The sequence below is a fragment of the Hyperolius riggenbachi genome, chromosome 2 (assembly GCF_040937935.1).
Source record: "Hyperolius riggenbachi isolate aHypRig1 chromosome 2, aHypRig1.pri, whole genome shotgun sequence".
NCBI classification, from domain to species: domain Eukaryota; kingdom Metazoa; phylum Chordata; class Amphibia; order Anura; family Hyperoliidae; genus Hyperolius; species Hyperolius riggenbachi.
In genome coordinates this window covers 563,680,279-563,697,258 of record NC_090647.1, presented here as the reverse complement: position 1 = coordinate 563,697,258, position 16,980 = coordinate 563,680,279, and the positions used below count along the sequence as shown (strand labels likewise).

The 16,980-nt window shown below is 48.5% G+C and overlaps 1 protein-coding gene across 3 annotated transcripts in view; it reads left to right on the top strand.

Annotated features, from left to right (window-relative positions):
- LOC137547393 (uncharacterized) overlaps positions 1 to 16,980 on the top strand; it is an 86,015-nt gene that overhangs the window by 52,896 nt on the left and 16,139 nt on the right. For all 3 annotated transcript variants that reach the window (XM_068270950.1, XM_068270951.1, XM_068270952.1), the window contains 3 exons: positions 1,644 to 1,982; positions 3,714 to 3,992; positions 11,183 to 11,289. In XM_068270950.1, the coding sequence (XP_068127051.1) occupies positions 1,644 to 1,982; positions 3,714 to 3,992; positions 11,183 to 11,289 (725 nt within the window). The remainder of the gene's footprint in view (positions 1 to 1,643; positions 1,983 to 3,713; positions 3,993 to 11,182; positions 11,290 to 16,980) is intronic.

Below are 16,980 nucleotides of genomic sequence, written 5' to 3'. Positions count from 1 at the left end.
GATGCTGGGAATTCATCCCTGTCATGTGTAAATTTGTGTTACCATTAGGTAGATCATATGTAATAAAGATCCTTTCACATTACTAATTGATATTTGAGTGGTGCTTGGTTCGGGGTTTCTTTGTAGACCAGTGAATTTCTGTCTGATCTGTGCTGCGTGGGCTCTCCAGCCCGCAGCACAGATCAGGATTATGCCAGGGCGATCAGACTTGCCCCCTTTTTTCCCCACTAGGGGGATGTCCTGCTGGGGGGGTCTGATCGCCGCCGGCTCTCTGCGCTTTGCGGGCGGGGGCTCTTCAAAGCCCCCCTCCGCAGCGTTTTTGGCGCTCCGTCCCTCTCCCTTCCCCTCTGAGTTGCGCAGGATGGATATCCATCCTGCGCATTGTAGGATAGGCTTCAGCCTATTATATGCTGGCGATCCCCGGCCAATCAGAGGCCGGGGATCGCCGATCTGCTTTACAGTGCTGCTGCGCAGCAGCGCCGTATGATGTAAACAGCGGGGATTTTTTCCCCGCGCGTTTACATTTTGCCGGCGAGCCGCGATCAGCGGCTCTCCGGCTGTTCACGGAGACAGCCTCCATGAACGGACATGGAAACCCGCAGACAACCAGTTTACGCCAATCGGCGTTAGCTGGTCGTCAAGAGGTTAAATGAAAAGATCGTTTTCAGGAGACTTCAGAGTCTCTTTAAAGATTGCCTGATTGGACATACCTCCCAACTTTTGGAAATAGGAAAGAGGTACACTTAAGCCACGCGCCTGCCACACCCCTAATCACACACCCCAGCACTCCCCTAATCACACATACCATGAAGATTTAATAAGAAAAATATGTTGTTTTATAATGCAAACCACATTGGTCCTGTCTTTCCTGGTTGATTTTCCTTCAAATTAACATTTAAAAAGAAGAAATATATCAATTAAAGGGAGGGTTCACGGTAAAAAAAAAAACGACTAATCCACGTGCCTGGGGTTTCTCCAGCCCGTGGCAGGCAGGACGTGCCCTCCATGCCGCTCCGGAGGCTCCCGGTCTTCTCCGGTGGCGCGGGCTCTTGTGCGCTCCAACGTGCGTCTCACGCCATCGCGCTGACGTCATCGGACGTCCTCCAGGCTGCACTGCTGGACCCTGTTGGATTGACTTCTTATCAGCTGCTTGAACAATAGCAAGAGATTTTTTGTTTAGGTGTTTCACAAGAAAAGTTGTGAGAGCCTAAAAGACTGTGTGTGTGTGTGTGTGTGTGTGTGTGTGTGTGTGTGTGTGTGCGTGCGTGCGTGCGTGCGTGCGTGCGTGCGTGCGTGCGTGCGTGCGTGCGTGTGTGTGTGTGTGTGTGTGTGTGTTTGTTTGTTTCTTAACTCTCACATTACTACTTGAATAACCATGCCTCTGACTATACGAACCTTTGTTGACAAGGTGACATCTCTGTTTTTTATCACACTGTCCAAGTTTGCCATTGCTTTCCTTCCAAGGAGTAAACGTCTTTTAATTTCATGGCTGCATTTCCTGTCTGTAGTGATCTTTGAGCCCAGGAACACAAAGTCTGATTCTGCTCCCATTTCCTGTGTTTCCTGCATTGAGGCTGTGTACGGATAGTTACATCTGTGTTTATGAAGGGTTCCGATAATTGACACATTATTTTCTTCTGTAGGATTTGGTCTCTTGCTGGTTGTCACATCGGTGGCAGGAGCCCTGGAGTATGTGCAGAGCGGATGTGATATCACAGGCTGTAATATGAGGTGTCCTGAGAATGATGGAGTACTGGAGCTGTACAGAACATGCGGAGGGAGGAATGAAGCTATGCTGGAACTTCTCTGCCACAACCTGCACACCAAAACCTACGACGAGTTCCGAGGCCGACTTCAGCTCAACGCAAGCAGCGGCTGCTGGACTCTGCAATGTGTCAGGAAGGAGGAATCCTGTGCGTACATCACAGAGTTTCTTCACAGCAGCCAGAGACAAGTCGCCCGGACAGATGTCCGTGTACTAGGTGAGAGCCCATATGTGAGAGAATGGGAGGTGGTGGTTTGGGTTGATGTTGAGGGGGATACAGCAGAAGAAACTGACTAACATTTTTCTACTCCGCCTTATAGGTACGGGGCAGCGGGTACAAGAGCTAGCAATCTATGCCACGTCTCTGTGCTGTTGACACATGACTGATGGAGCAGGGGCGCTCCTACCATAGGGTGCAGGGGGCGTGGCGCACCGGGGGACTGACAGGAAGGTAGTTGTCGCCACAACCACCCACAGCGGCAGAGCTGGAGGAGAAGCAGCGCTAGAAGGAGGGGCAGAGGGGACAGCTGCGGGGAGGGGGCGACCTCCCTCACCTGGGTCCCCTCCTTTTGCCTCTCTCCCCTCCATATATTAACGTCAAGCAGGGGCGGCGGGCGGATAATTACTCACCTGACTTCCGCATAGCTCCCAACTGTCCCTCTTTCCTCCTCATTTGTCCCTCTTTCTATGTAAATATATATATTTCTCTACTAAAAAATGTTTGACTCTAAACTTTATTTCCATCCTTTAAATTGATATATTACTAATTTTAAAATGTTAATATGAAGGAAAATGAACCAGGATAGAAAGGAACAGTGTGGTTTAAATTATAAAACATATTTTTCTTATGAAATCTTTATGGTATGCGTGACAAGGGGTGTGATGGGGCGTGATCAGGGGTGTGGCAGGGGCGTGGCTTACGTGTCCCTCTTTCTCATCTCAAAAAGTTGGTAGGTTTGCTTCCGCATTCCAAGCGCTGGAGTGCAGCATCACATCGTCACAGCTTTCTGCCTTCAATGCTGCTCATTGTGCTTCCGCTAAGGAATAAATAAGGGAATAAAGTTTAGAGTCAAACACATTTTTTAGTAGAGAAATATATATATTTACATAGAAAGAGGGACAAATGAGGAGGAAAGAGGGACAGTTGGGAGCTATGCGGAAGTCAGGTGAGTAATTATCCGCCCGCCGCCCCTGCTTGACGTTAATATATGGAGGGGAGAGAGGCAAAAGGAGGGGACCCAGGTGAGGGAGGTCGCCCCCTCCCCGCAGCTGTCCCCTCTGCCCCTCCTTCTAGCGCTGCTTCCCCCTCCTGGGGCAAAGTTACTACCTACACTGGGGACAACGTTACTAGCTATACTGGTGACACCTATATTTGGCATTACCTGACGTGGCGCACTTAGTATGCCATATTCTCTCCTTTCCTTTTTTCAGGGGGGGGGGGGGGGGGAGGTGTCTAATAAGTGTAATAATATCCAGCACCGGGGTGTCAAATGCCCTAGGTATGCCACTGGTGCTGGAGCCTGTATGTGGGGGAGGGGCTGCAGATCACGTGATCAGTGTGGGTACAAGAGCTAGCAATCTATGCCATGTCTCTGTGCTGGTGTCACATGACTGATGGGGAGTGTATGTGGGGGGAGGGGCTGCAGATCACATGATCAGTGTGGGCACAAGAGCTAGCAATCTATGCCATGTCTCTGTGCTGGTGACACATGACTGATGGTGAGTGTATGAGGGGGAGGGGCTGCAGATCACATGATCAGTGTGGGCAAAAGAGCTAGCAATCTATGCCATGTCTCTGTGCTGGTGTCACATGACTGATGGGAGTGTATGTGGGGGAGGGGCTGCAGATCACATGATCAGTGTGGGCACAAGAGCTAGCAATCTATGCCATGTCTCTGTGCTGGTGTCACATGACTAATGGGGCGTGTCCTTCTCCTGATCATTGCAGATCCGGTTCTCATCTACAACATAAGCAGTACCAGCAGCCGGCTGGGGGAGGACATTGCTGTGACTGTCCAGTTCTCTGGAGAAGAGAGCCATGTGACCTGGGAGCTGGACGGGGGGCGTCTCCCTGAGAGATACCGGCTGATAGATGACAACAGGACGCTGATTATCCCGAGTGTGCAGAGAGACGATGCCGAGAGGACATTCCGGGTCAGGGTCACAAACCCGGTCAGTGAGGATTCCAAGAACTTCTCTCTGAAGATGGAAATGCAAGATAAAGAAGGTATTGGCGGTGTGGAGAGGTCATGAGATATTCTAGTTTCATTGGGCTCTATTCACAAAACTTCTCATAAATGACTTACCGTATTTTTCGGACCATAAGACGCACCTAGGTTTAGAGAATAAAAAAACAAGGAAAAAAAAAATACTAAACCTTGTGCATCCATGGTGCAGGAGCTGTATACCTCCCCCCCCCCCCAATAATTATGTACCTCTTCTATCCCCCCCTGTACATTTTGTCCCTCTGTGTCATCCTGTGTCCCTGCTGTGTCATGCCAGGGCTTGTCAAGGAGTTGCCAATGATTGGCATGGGAGGTGATATATACCGTATTTTTTGGACTATAAGACGCACTTTTTCTCCCCCAAAAGTGGGGAGAAAAAGTTACTGCGTCTTATAGTCCGAATGTAACATTCAGGTACTTGTTTCCTTGGTCCGCAGTGGGGAGGCAGCAGCGCAATACATTCTGAGCTGCATATGGAAAGCTGCTGTAATCATCCCCAATGTAATCATCCCCATTGATCTGTAATCTCACCTAGCAGTGCGATCCCCCTTGTTTCTAAGCAGCATTGGAGCAGCCGCTGTAGTCTTCACAATGCCTGTCTTTTGATCTTCCGTCTGCCTCATTGTTCCCCGCAGCGCGATCCACAATGTCTCTAATTGGATTAAGAAAAGCAGCTGTTATCCTCCACAATGATTACTCTTTGATGTTGCCCAGCAGCCCCGCAGCAGCGCGATCCAAGCTGACATAGCACATCTTTAGCGCTATAGCGGCAGAGTCCACAGCGGCTTCCGTACTGGTTTGTTTACTTTCATCATCACATGACCCCGGTGCACGTGCGCCGTGGTCATGTGATGATGCAAATACGCAAGACAGTACGGAAGCCGCTATGGACTCTGCCGCTATAGCGGCTGAAGATGTGCTATGTCAGCTTGGATCGCGCTGCTGCGGGGCTGCTGGGCAACATCAAAGAGTAATCATTGTGGAGGATAACAGCTGCTTTTCTTAATCCAATTAGAGACATTGTGGATCACGCTGCTGCTGATGCCACCACCTCATTAGGACAGTATGGACACCCAGACCGGACCCAGCAACTGCCACCCAGGCTGGTGAGATCTTATGTAATGCTATTGTATTTGTTGGTTATTGTAGCTGGAGTGGGGGTTGTGTACTGTACTGTACTGTAGTGTAGTGTAGTGCAGTGTAGCTGAGCGGGTGGGAGTAAGCAGGGGCTGTGTAGTGCAGTGTAGCTGAGCGGGTGGGAGTAAGCAGGGGCTGTGTAGTGCAGTGTAGCTGGGGGGGGCAGCAAGGGTTAGTGCAGTGTAGTTTAGTATAGTTAGTGTAGCCTAGCAGTGTAACTAAGACATCTTGGGGGGAGGAAAGGCCCATAAGACACTCCTGGACCATGGATGCACCCAGGTTTAGTATTTTTTTTCCCCTGGTTTTTGCCCTTTAAACCTAGGTGCGTCTTATAGTCCAGAGCGTCTTATAGTCTAAAAATTCGGTATGTGTGTGTATGTGTGTGTGTGTGTGTGTGTGTGTGTCTCGCACAGGCCATGTAATGAAGCTGGACATATGGGGACCACATACACAGTGACATAACATGCTGCATACTGTATGACACAATAAATAATGAAATGGAACAAAACATTAAAGACACATCTCAGTGACTGTGTATACACATCACACACAGAGAGATACATGTGATATCTGTAGTACAGCATTGATACAGAAGCCTGCAGTAAATGTGGACATCCCACGCATGTAGAACCTGCTGCCTGGCTGCCTCAATCACTCTTAGCTCCACACACAATTGGCTGAGGCGCTGGGCAGGCCTTGGTAGGCGATTAGCTGACTGATGACATCGCTGCTGCGGTCTGTGGCTGGTCTTATCTCCACCATCCTCTGGGCAACAAGCGTTTCTCTCTTCGCCACGTCCATGGGCGTCCGCACATATGGCAAAACCGGGCATCTGCCCGAGCCTGGCCGCCCGCTGCCCCCCCCCTGGCCGCGTGCCCGTGCAGCCAGCAGGAGGGAACAGCGCAGAGAAGAGAGAGAGCTATGGGCACAGTGGGGAAGGGCGGACGTCCCCCCCCCCTTCCCTCACCTTAGGGGGCTCTCTCTCCCTCGCTGTCCCCTCCGGAATGAAGTGTGCACTGTGCAGTGGCTGGCAGCGGGCGGAACTTACCTCCTCTCGCTCCTGCGCCGGAAGTTCTGGTGCCGCACTCTGGTCTGGATCAGGCCAGAGTAGCGGCTAATCCATCCGGCGCGTGCGACGAGAGGAGGTAAGTTCCGCCCGCTGCCAGCCGCTGCACACTTCATTCCGGACTCCGGAGGGGACAGCGAGAGAGGGAGGGAGAGCCCCCTAAGGTGAGTGCCCATAGCTCTCCCTCTTCTCTCCGCTGCTCCCCTCCTCCTGCACGCAGACATGGCCACTTTTTCTGGGGACATATCCCCCTGGCTACATATACTGGGACATATAGCCCTGCCTACATATACTGTGACATATACCCCTGCCTACATATACTGGGACATATACACCTGCCTACATATACTGGGACATGTACACCTGCCTACATATACTGGGACATATACCCCTGCCTACATATACTGGGACATATACACCTGCCTACATATACTGGGACATATACCCCTGGCTACATATACTGGGACATATACCCCTGCCTACATATACTGGGACATATACCCCTGCCTACATATACTGGGACATATACCCCTGCCTACATATACTGGGACATATACCCCTGGCTACATATACTGGGACATATACCCCTGCCTACATATACTGGGACATATACACCTGCCTACATATACTGGGACATATACCCCTGGCTACATATACTGGGACATATACCCCTGCCTACATATACTGGGACATATACCCCTGGCTACATATACTGGGACATATACCCCTGCCTACATATACTGGGACATATACCCCTGCCTACATATACTGGGACATATACCCCTGCCTACATATACTGGGACATATACCCCTGCCTACATATACTGGGACATATACCCCTGCCTACATATACTGGGAGATATACCCCTGCCTACATATACTGGGAGATATACCCCTGGCTACTTTTTCTGGGGACATATACCCCTGCCTACATATACTGGGACATATCCCCCTGCCTACATATACTGGGACATATACCCCCTGCCTACATATACTGGGACATATACCCCCTGCCTACATATACTGGGACATATACCCCCTGCCTACATATACTGGGACGTATCCCCCTGGCTACATATACTGGGACATATACCCCTGCCTACATATACTGGGACATATACCCCTGCCTACATATACTGGGACATATACCCCTGCCTACATATACTGGGACATATACCCCTGCCTACATATACTGGGGACATATACCCCTGCCTACATATACTGGGGACATATACCCCTGCCTACATATACTGGGCACATATACCCCTGCCTACATATACTGGGCACATATACCCCTGCCTACATATACTGGGCACATATACCCCTGGCTACCTGTTCTGGGGACATCTCTACCCCTGGCTACCAGTTCTGGGGACATCTATACCGCTGGCCACCTATTCTGGGGACACCTATAGACCTGGGGCTACCTATTTTTGGGGAACCACTGCTGTCAGATTGAGTGTATTTTGGGGAACTGCTGCCAGGTGAGAGGTGTCTACATATTAAGGGGGCATTCTGCCTATTTATGTGAAAAGCTGTCTATTTATGTGCCTCATGACTGCTGAATTTGTCTTGTTGCGGGCCTCATGGTTACTGACTTTGTCTTGTTGGGGGCCTCATGATTTGTTGGGGGCCTCAAGATTGCTGAATTTGTCTTGTTGGGGGCCTCATGATTGCTGAATTTGTCTTGTTGGGGGCCTCATGATTGCTGAATTTGTCTTGTTGGGGGCCTCATGATTGCTGAATTTGTCTTGTTGGGGGTCACATGATTGCTGAATTTGTCTTGATAGGGGCCTCATGATTGCTGAATTTGTCTTGTTGGGGGTCACATGATTGCTAACTGCGAGACTATGGAAAAAGCTGAATCATCATCAGGGGCGTAGCTAGAAATGACTGGGCCCCATAGCAAAAAAAAAATTATAGCTGGGTGGTCGGTTAGGGCTGGGTGGGTCGGTTAGGCAGCGGGGTGGGTGGCTGGGTGGGCGGTTAGGCAGCTGGGTGGGTTGCTGGGTGGGCGGTTAGGCAGCTGGATGGGTGGGTAGGTGGGTGGGTGGGTGGTTAGGCAGCTGGATGGGTGGGTGGGTGATTAGGCAGGTGGGTGGGTGGGTGGATAATTAGGCAGCTGGGTGGGTGGATAATTAGGCAGCTGATGGCTGGGTGGGTAATTAGGCAGCTGGGTGGGTGGGCTTTGTGCTGGTAATTAGGCAGCTGGGTGGGTGGATAATTAGGCAGCTGATGGCTGGGTGGGTAATTAGGCAGCTGGGTGGGTGGGCTTTGTGCTGGTAATTAGGCAGCTGGCTGGGTGGGTGGGTAATTAGGCAGCTGGGTGGGTGGGTAATTAGGCAGCTGGGTGGGTGGGTAATTAGGCAGCTGGGTTGGAGGGTAATTAGGCAACTGGGTTGGTGGGTAATTAGGCAGCTGGGTGGGTGGGTAATTAGGCAGCTGGGTGGGTGGGTAATTAGGCAGCTGGGTGGGTAATTAGGCAACTGGGTGTGTAATTGGGTGGGTGGGTAATTAGGCAGCTGGGTGGGTGCTGGTAAGTAGTCAGCTGGCTGGGTGGGTTAGGCAGCTGGGTGGGTAATTAGGCGGCTGGTTGGGTGGCTAATTAGGCAGCTGGGTGGGTGGCTAATTAGGCGGGTGGGTGGCTAGTGGGGTAGGGGCCCCGACTCCTATCCCCCCCTGCCTCACCTGGGGTCCGGAGTCCCCCCTCCTTTTACGAGCGGCGGCGGGAAGTGCGGCATATTCAGCAGGCTCCGGCGGGGTAATCAGCCGCTAGAGGTCCAGCTGCCTCCAGGCTACGGTGTCTCCTCTGTATGCCGCGCGCAATAAACCAGGAAGCAGTGCGCGCGGCATACAGAGGAGACAGTAGCCCGGAGGCAGCTGGACCTCTAGCGGCTGATTACCCCCGCCGGAGCCTGCTGAATATGCCGCACCTCCCACCGCCGCTCGTAAAAAAAGGAGGGGGGGGGGCCCGTCGAGATGAGGGAGGGGGGCGGGGGCCCGGCACGGCACGGCAGTATAATAAAAAAATTAAAAAAATAAAAAGTACTCTCAGGCAGCTGCGGGCCCCCTGTGACTTAGGGCTGCCGCAGGGCCCCGTAGCACCGCTATGGCTGCTCTCCCCATTGCTACGCCACTGATCATCATCATATGAGACAATAGCATTAAACCTACTTTTTCCGCTTTTTAAAACAGAAAATGAAACTGGGAGGTTCTAAAAAAAAATGAATAATTTTTTCAGGAGTACGATGGATGAAATTGTTTATCTTCACAGTTTATTTTCAACTTAATTTTCCATAATGTTCATGTATGAGTTAAAACGTTTGTATTTAGTTTAAATTGCTGTTGGCACTTTGTGATAGTAAAGTGACTTTGCAGTTTGGACACTCGACCTCCAAAAGGTTCGCCACCACTGTCCTAATCTAATGTCCCACCATTGCTTAGTTCATGTAAACTTGTTTCCACCCACGACCACACCCACATTCTGGTTCATGACCACACCCATTTTTCGGCACGTAGCTCCATTTTTTGGCGCGCATACCAGCCCGGATTCGCCCCGCTTTTTGCTCCCCACTTTTTGCCCCCCCCCCCCTGGAAAATTTTCTGCGGACGCCCATGGCCACATCCGGTTGCTTCATGTGCCTGATAGCTGCCGGGGGCTATTGGGCTTCCAAGTCTACGGAGCCCGATTGTTGCCGCAGGTGATTAGATCAATTAGATTCCGGCCAGGATTCCTAATCTGTAGTATTGCGCTAATAGTGGGAACGTTCCTCTCTAATGCACGCTGATTTAAATGCACCCGCTGCTGCCCCGTCATTGATCGGAAGCGCCGTCACGTGGGCGGGACCGCGGCTCATCATTACGACCAATCACAGTATTCAGGAAGTGCTGCGATTCACACATTTTACCTTAAATCTTTTATATTTTTGCACTTTGTGAGATTAAAAAATGTAACATAGAAAAGGTGAAGACCTGAGGAAAACGGGTGAAAAAGCTCTGTGAATGATGCCCATTGTGTTACATGTGACATCCATGTCTACGCAGTGTTAGTGTGAGGGTGACACCGAATAGTAACCCAGCTTCACTATCTGTGTCACTTGTAATTGCTGATGGTGTAATGGTTAAGGGCTCTGCCTCTGACACAGGAGACCAGGGTTCAAATCTCGGCTCTGCCTGTTCAGTAAGCCAGCACCTATTCAGTAGGAGACCTTTGGCAAGTCTCCCTAATGCTGCTACTGCCAATAGAGCGCGCCCTAGTGGCTGCTGCTCTGCTCTGGCGCTTTGAGTCCGCAAGGAGTAAAGCGCAATATAAATGTTATTTGTCTTGTCTAATTGTCCCACCCCCTCATTATCTTCTACATCCTAGGTCAGGGGTGTAGCAGTAGCCATAGCAGCTGCTATGGGGCCCAGGAGCAGAGGGGAACCAGGTGGTACTTGATGTATTTTTCACTTTTAACTTATTTATGTTTCTCACTTTGTCTCAGAGCCCATGTACTATGTGCAGTGAAGATAGCATGATAATGTAAATTGCCCAATTAACACAATATCCATAGGGCAGGTGGCATTGTTCAAGAGTGCCTGTATCTGAGGGCCCCATGAAGGTTTTGCTATGGGGCTCCATAGTCGCTAGCTATGCCACTGGCACCACCCATCCCTCTCCATTCCCCCTTCTTCTCATTGTGTCTCCAACCGATCTCCTTCTGTCTCCCTTTCACTATTGGCCAGCAGGATGACAGGGGTGTGGCATATAATGAAGGGCGGAGTTTGTTATAGAGGGACACTGGCCAATAGGTTATCCCGGGAGTAGAGTTGAAGCTTATCCTTCCCATTTTGGGGACACTATAACAGGCTGGTGAGAGGCCCAGCGGTTCCTTGTATTAGTCCACATATAAGCCTGAGAATTACATTTATTCAATAAACTTTGTAGAGGTCACTGATGAGCTGTATGTTTGTCACATAAATAACACTTTGTTTATTATTCCCTATCAGCGCCTGATCCACCCCAGAGTAGTACAGGAGGAACTGCTGCCATCGCTGCTCCTGTTTCCGTGGTCGCAATACTTGTGGTAGGAGGGATCATCTTCCTTATATATCGGGTGAGTAACATTTACATCCGGAGGTACTGCAGTGTTTGGATTCTCTTATCTGCTAAAAGCATGGTAAATGGTACATACTTACCAACTTCAATAAAGCGAAAAAATGGTTTTCTTTACCGCCAGAGTACCGGCGGTCATGTGACCCATGGCAAGGTGTTCAGAGTCAGTATATAAAGGTGTTACTGGAGTATACACAAGCAAGATCCAACATTACTGCACTGCACTGAACTGCTCCTTCAGAAGTCATGGAAGGAGTATGGGGGGGGGGTCAGAGAGCAGAATACAAAGCTTGTGTACAGCTGTTTAGAGGCCACACTGACAGCTGTATGGGCTGTTTTCTGAATTGCAGCTACAGTGCACTTTAAATCATTCTGAAGTCAGTGCAATGTATAACTGTGCGGACTTCAAGCGGACCTAAACTCAGAACTTCCTCTCTGCTGTAAAAGATCAGCAACAGCATGATAACCTTTAATGAAAAAAACATTTCTTTGTTACGGCTGATACAATTCCTGCAATAAATCTGCAGTGTGTCTACTTCCTGCTTTCATGGAAACAGATATTGTTAATTGACTGTGTTTACCAATTAGCTGCTCTGCCAAGGACAGCCGAGATTTCTGAGCTGGAATAGCTGAGAGATCACTTTACACTTGTGATTAGTCACAGTTGAGCGGGAATTTGACAGGCTAAACTCTCTGAATACATACAGGGTGCATTTCCTTCTGTCCAGTGCAAGAGTTCAGGTCCACTTTAAATATGGAGAATATACAGCAGGGATGAGGGGTGCCCCATGAGTAGATTGCGATCCACCAGTACATCACAAAGGCCTTCATGGTAGATCCCGACCGCACTACATTTTCCATTCTGTATATACAATAATGCTCCTAAAGTTGTACATAGGTAGATCATTTTTACTTGCTAAATTTTTATTTTTTTTAAGTAGCTCACAACCCGAGAAAATGTGGGAACCTCTGATGAATGTTATGTCGGTGTTGGGTGTATAGGTGACTCAGAGATAACCTCATCACAGTGTGCAGCTGTAGTCAGGTGATAGGGAAGGAAACGCCACCCACACATGACCACAAAACTCATGAATGAGAACACTCAGCACATTAGTACATAATATTTTACTCCTCTGACTGCCATTGATGAGCTGCATCTCTACAATTAACACAAAGAAAAAAGAGTTGGCCCTGCATGAACCGCAGCACAAGGTATTGAAGTACAAAAATTAGCCTTTATTTAAACCATACCAACAATAAAACCATTTAAAAACAATCACACAATAAAAGTAATGCCCTCAACAATTGCACTATAAATACTGAATAGTATAACTATAAACACCTGCAAGGTATATATATTGATAATACAGTTGTATGCCAGTAGCAGTATAGGAGTGAGAGAATGGAACAGAAGAGATCCAAATATAGAAGTGGATCAGCCTGTCAAGGTGAAGTAGGCCAAGTGAAAAGGTGATATACGAGGTGGATAGGACGCCCAAGTGTAGGGGCCAAACGAGGCCAAGAAGTAGAAGGATATGGAACTCGGAAAGTCGAGGGTGAGTGAAGAGCTTACCAGCATACAGCTGTACGGAGGGACTAGCGTGTGGAGGCAAGTTGCCCGGAAGAAGCCGCTCACTGCGGCGAATCGCGATGGCCTCCACACGCTAGTCCCTCCGTACAGCTGTATGCTGGTAAGCTCTTCACTCACGCTCGACTTTCTGAGTTCCATATCCTTCTACTTCTTGGCCTCGTTTGGCCCCTACACTTGGGCGTCCTATCCACCTCGTATATCACCTTTTCACTTGGCCTACTTCACCTTGACAGGCTGATCCACTTCTATATTTGGATCTCTTCTGTTCCATTCTCTCACTCCTATACTGCTACTGGCATACAACTGTATTATCAATATATATACCTTGCAGGTGTTTATAGTTATACTATTCAGTATTTATAGTGCAATTGTTGAGGGCATTACTTTTATTGTGTGATTGTTTTTAAATGGTTTTATTGTTGGTATGGTTTAAATAAAGGCTAATTTTTGTACTTCAATACCTTGTGCTGCGGTTCATGCAGGGCCAACTCTTTTTTCTTTGTGTTAATTGCTGCAGCTATGGCTGGCCTTTCTGCACACAACGTTTGCTATACTGCTATACAGGTTTAGCCGAACAAGTTATATTATTATTTTTGATGGTGCTTGTCCGCTACTTGGTTTCTGTTCAAATTTACATGAGCTGCATCTCTACAGCGCTACGGAAGATGTTGGCGCTATATAAATAAAAAATAATAATAATAATAATCTCTGTGGCAGTTTAAAGAGAAACTGAAGTGACATTTAAGTATTTTTATAGCGCTGACATCTTCCGCAGCGCTGTACAGAGTATATTGTCTTGTCACTGACTCCCTCAAAGGGGCTCACAATCTAATCCCTACCATAGTATATGTCTATGTATGTATTGTGTAGTGCATGTATCATAGTCTAGGGACAATTTACGGGGAAGCCATTTAACTTATCTGTATGTTTTTGGGATGTGGGAGGAAAACTGAGTGCCCAGAGGAAACCCATGCAGACACGGGGAGAACATACAAACTCCTTGCAGATAGTGCCCTGGCTGGCATTAAAACCAGGGACCCAGCGCTGCTATGCGAGAGCGCTAACCACTACGCCACCGTGCTGCCCACGATGTGACAAAGTCCTGATACACGTAACAGTGGTACTATTGCGTGCACAGACAGCACACAGCAATGTTACCATTACTACCGGTAGCATTGTACCACGGGCTACGCTATTAGCGCATTTTGCTGTGCTTGAGTAATATGACCGTTACTATAGTAATGCATGTTACTAACGAGTGTTACCACGGCAATATTGCCGCAGTGACATGCATCAAGTTCATGGAGAGAAAAACATGGGTACATATAGTACCGGTCCTACTTAGAACTTGCCTGTGCTCACTGTTTATTTTTTTAATTGCCAGAGATAATAATCCAGCAGTCAGACCTGCAGCTGAACGCAGCAGCTCTCCTGTAAAACCAATTACAGGAGATAAAAGGTCCGTCTGGCTGTGAAAACTCTCCTAATAGTATAGTGCTGCAAGGTTCAGGAGGTCATTATTTCTCCGTTTGGGAGCTGAATAAACCAGATTTTACATCCCGTTGCCATGGCTGCTTTTTACACTTCACTCGCTGCTATTCAGCACTTTAAGTGGACCTGAACTCAGAACTTCCTCTCTGCTCTAAAAGATAACAGCATAATAACCTTTAAAGAAAAAATGTCTGTTACAGCTGATACAAATCCTACAATAACTCTGAACTGTTTCTACTTCTTGCTTTAATGGAAGCTGACATATTGTTAACATCCTGTGTTTACCAATTAGCTTCTCTGCCATGGCAGTCAGCTGACACAGCTAAGGGATGAAATCACAGCTTGTGATTAGTCACAGATGAGGGGGAATTAGATAGGCTGAACTCTCTAAATACATACAGGGTGCATTTCTCTGTTTTCCTTCTGTTCTGTGCAAGAGGTGAGGTCCACTTTAAAGAGGCACTGCAGTGACATATACAGTAGTAGGATGCAGTATATGTGATAAATATCAGAACGTAAATCAGGGAGAGGTAAGATTTTACAATGGGCGAACACTAACTAAATCATTTATAACTGAATACAACAGAATCTTGTTATGGTAAACTCTGAAATAGTAAACCTCTGCATATAGTAAACTCAGTCCTCAGGTCCCAGTAAATGCGTCTGTATGACTATACAATGTATGACCAATTCTGATATAGTAAACCATTTTTCCTGGTCCATTGGTGTTTACTATAAGAGCCCGTTTCCACTAGCGTTGTAGATGCAAGGTGATTGTCGCATCGCCTTGCATCCCTCCGCAGGTACTTCTAATTGTCGTCCGGACAACTGAATGTGGTGTCATGCGTTTTCCCATTGGCGGCTATGGGGGGGCTCAGATGCGTGCTGCGGAAAACTGCAGCATGCTATCCATAATATCCCCCGTGTCGCATCGCATAGGCCAATTCGCGTGAATGGAAACTACTCCGTTGAAGTGAATTGGTTGCAGTTTCTTTGCGTTGTGATGCGGAGCGGTTTCTGCATAGCAACGCGTCTAGTAGAAACAGGCCTAAAGGGATTCTACTGTATTGCTAAAAAATAAGCAATGTTCACTTTATCTAATCTCAGCCCTCTTTGTTGTGGCGCCGGGTAGCGTTTTGTGTAATCTTTGTGGTTATTCTGTGAGAGTTTGTACTTTCGCACTCTTCTGAGACAGCAGCTGCATGGCAAGTCACGGCCATCCACCAGATCTGCTATTTATGGTCATCTGATCTCACTTTTGTACAAGGAAATATTTTGCAGTTTTTTTGAAGCACTTGACAGATAACACAGTGCTTACACACAAGGCGAGGAGAAACAGGATTACTAAGCAGTTCAGGTGACAATTATGACACTTTGGATACAGCAATAACATTGTGTCACTATGGATACAGCAATAACATTTTAATCACTTATGCCATCTAAGTGAATGATATAGCGTTGTTTTTTTTCAGGACAATCCAGGCTTTTTCTGTTTAATATTTTATAGGCACTTTACAGGGGAAAATAGACATGAATGCAGAAAATACATGTTTTTTTTTTATATTTTTATGTCCCCCCAGTGCAGTGCCACTGCTATAAAATGCCTCAAAATATATTTTTTGCTCCGTCCCAGTTTTAACCACTTGAGGACCCACCCTTTACCCCCCCTTAAGGACCAGCGCTGTTTGTTGGGATCTGTGCTGGATGGGCTCTGCAGCCCCCAGCACAGATCAGGGTGCACGCAGAGCGATCAGATCGCCCCCCTTTTTTCCCCACTAGGGGGATGATGTGCTGGGGGGGTCTGATCGCTCCTGCCTGATGGGTGTTGCGGGGGGGGGGGCACCTCAAAGCCCCCCTCCGCGGCGACATTCTCCCCCTCCCTCTCCTATCTGTCTCCTCTGGGGATCGGGGCTGCACAGGACGCTATCCATCCTGTGCAGCCAGTGACAGGACGTCCCCTGTCGCATGGCGGTGATCCCCGTCCGCTGATTGGCCGGGGATCGCCGATCTGCCTTACGGCGCTGCTGTGCAGCAGCGCCGTACAATGTAAACAAAGCGGATTATTTCCGCTTGTGTTTACATTTAGCCTGCGAGCCGCCATCGGCGGCCCGCAGGCTATTCACGGAGCCCCCCCGCCGTGAATTGACAGGAAGCAGCCGCTCGCGTGAGCGGCTGCTTCCTGATTAATCAGCCTGCAGCTGGCGACGCAGTACTGCGTCGCTGGTCCTGCAGCTGCCACTTTGCCGACGCACGGTATAAGTGTGCGGTCGGCAAGTGGTTAATTGACACCACTTGTGCCTAATTACTAGATGAGCAGTATCTCCAGACGTGTTTGTAGGATCTGATTGATAGGGTGGCCGTTTGGGGACCCTTTATAATGTACAGATGCATTGTTAGGCGATATATATGGCATTGGGACCCCGGAACTGTTACCCTAATAATTGAATCGGATCGATACAGGCGGCAATCATTAAATATGTCCTTGGATCTTAAAGAACACCTGAAGTGAGAGGGATATGGAGACAGCCATATTTATTTCCCTTAAGGGCCCATTCACACTTACAATCGCAGAACGCCGGCGATTCCCGCCGGCGTTCTGCGGGAGTGATT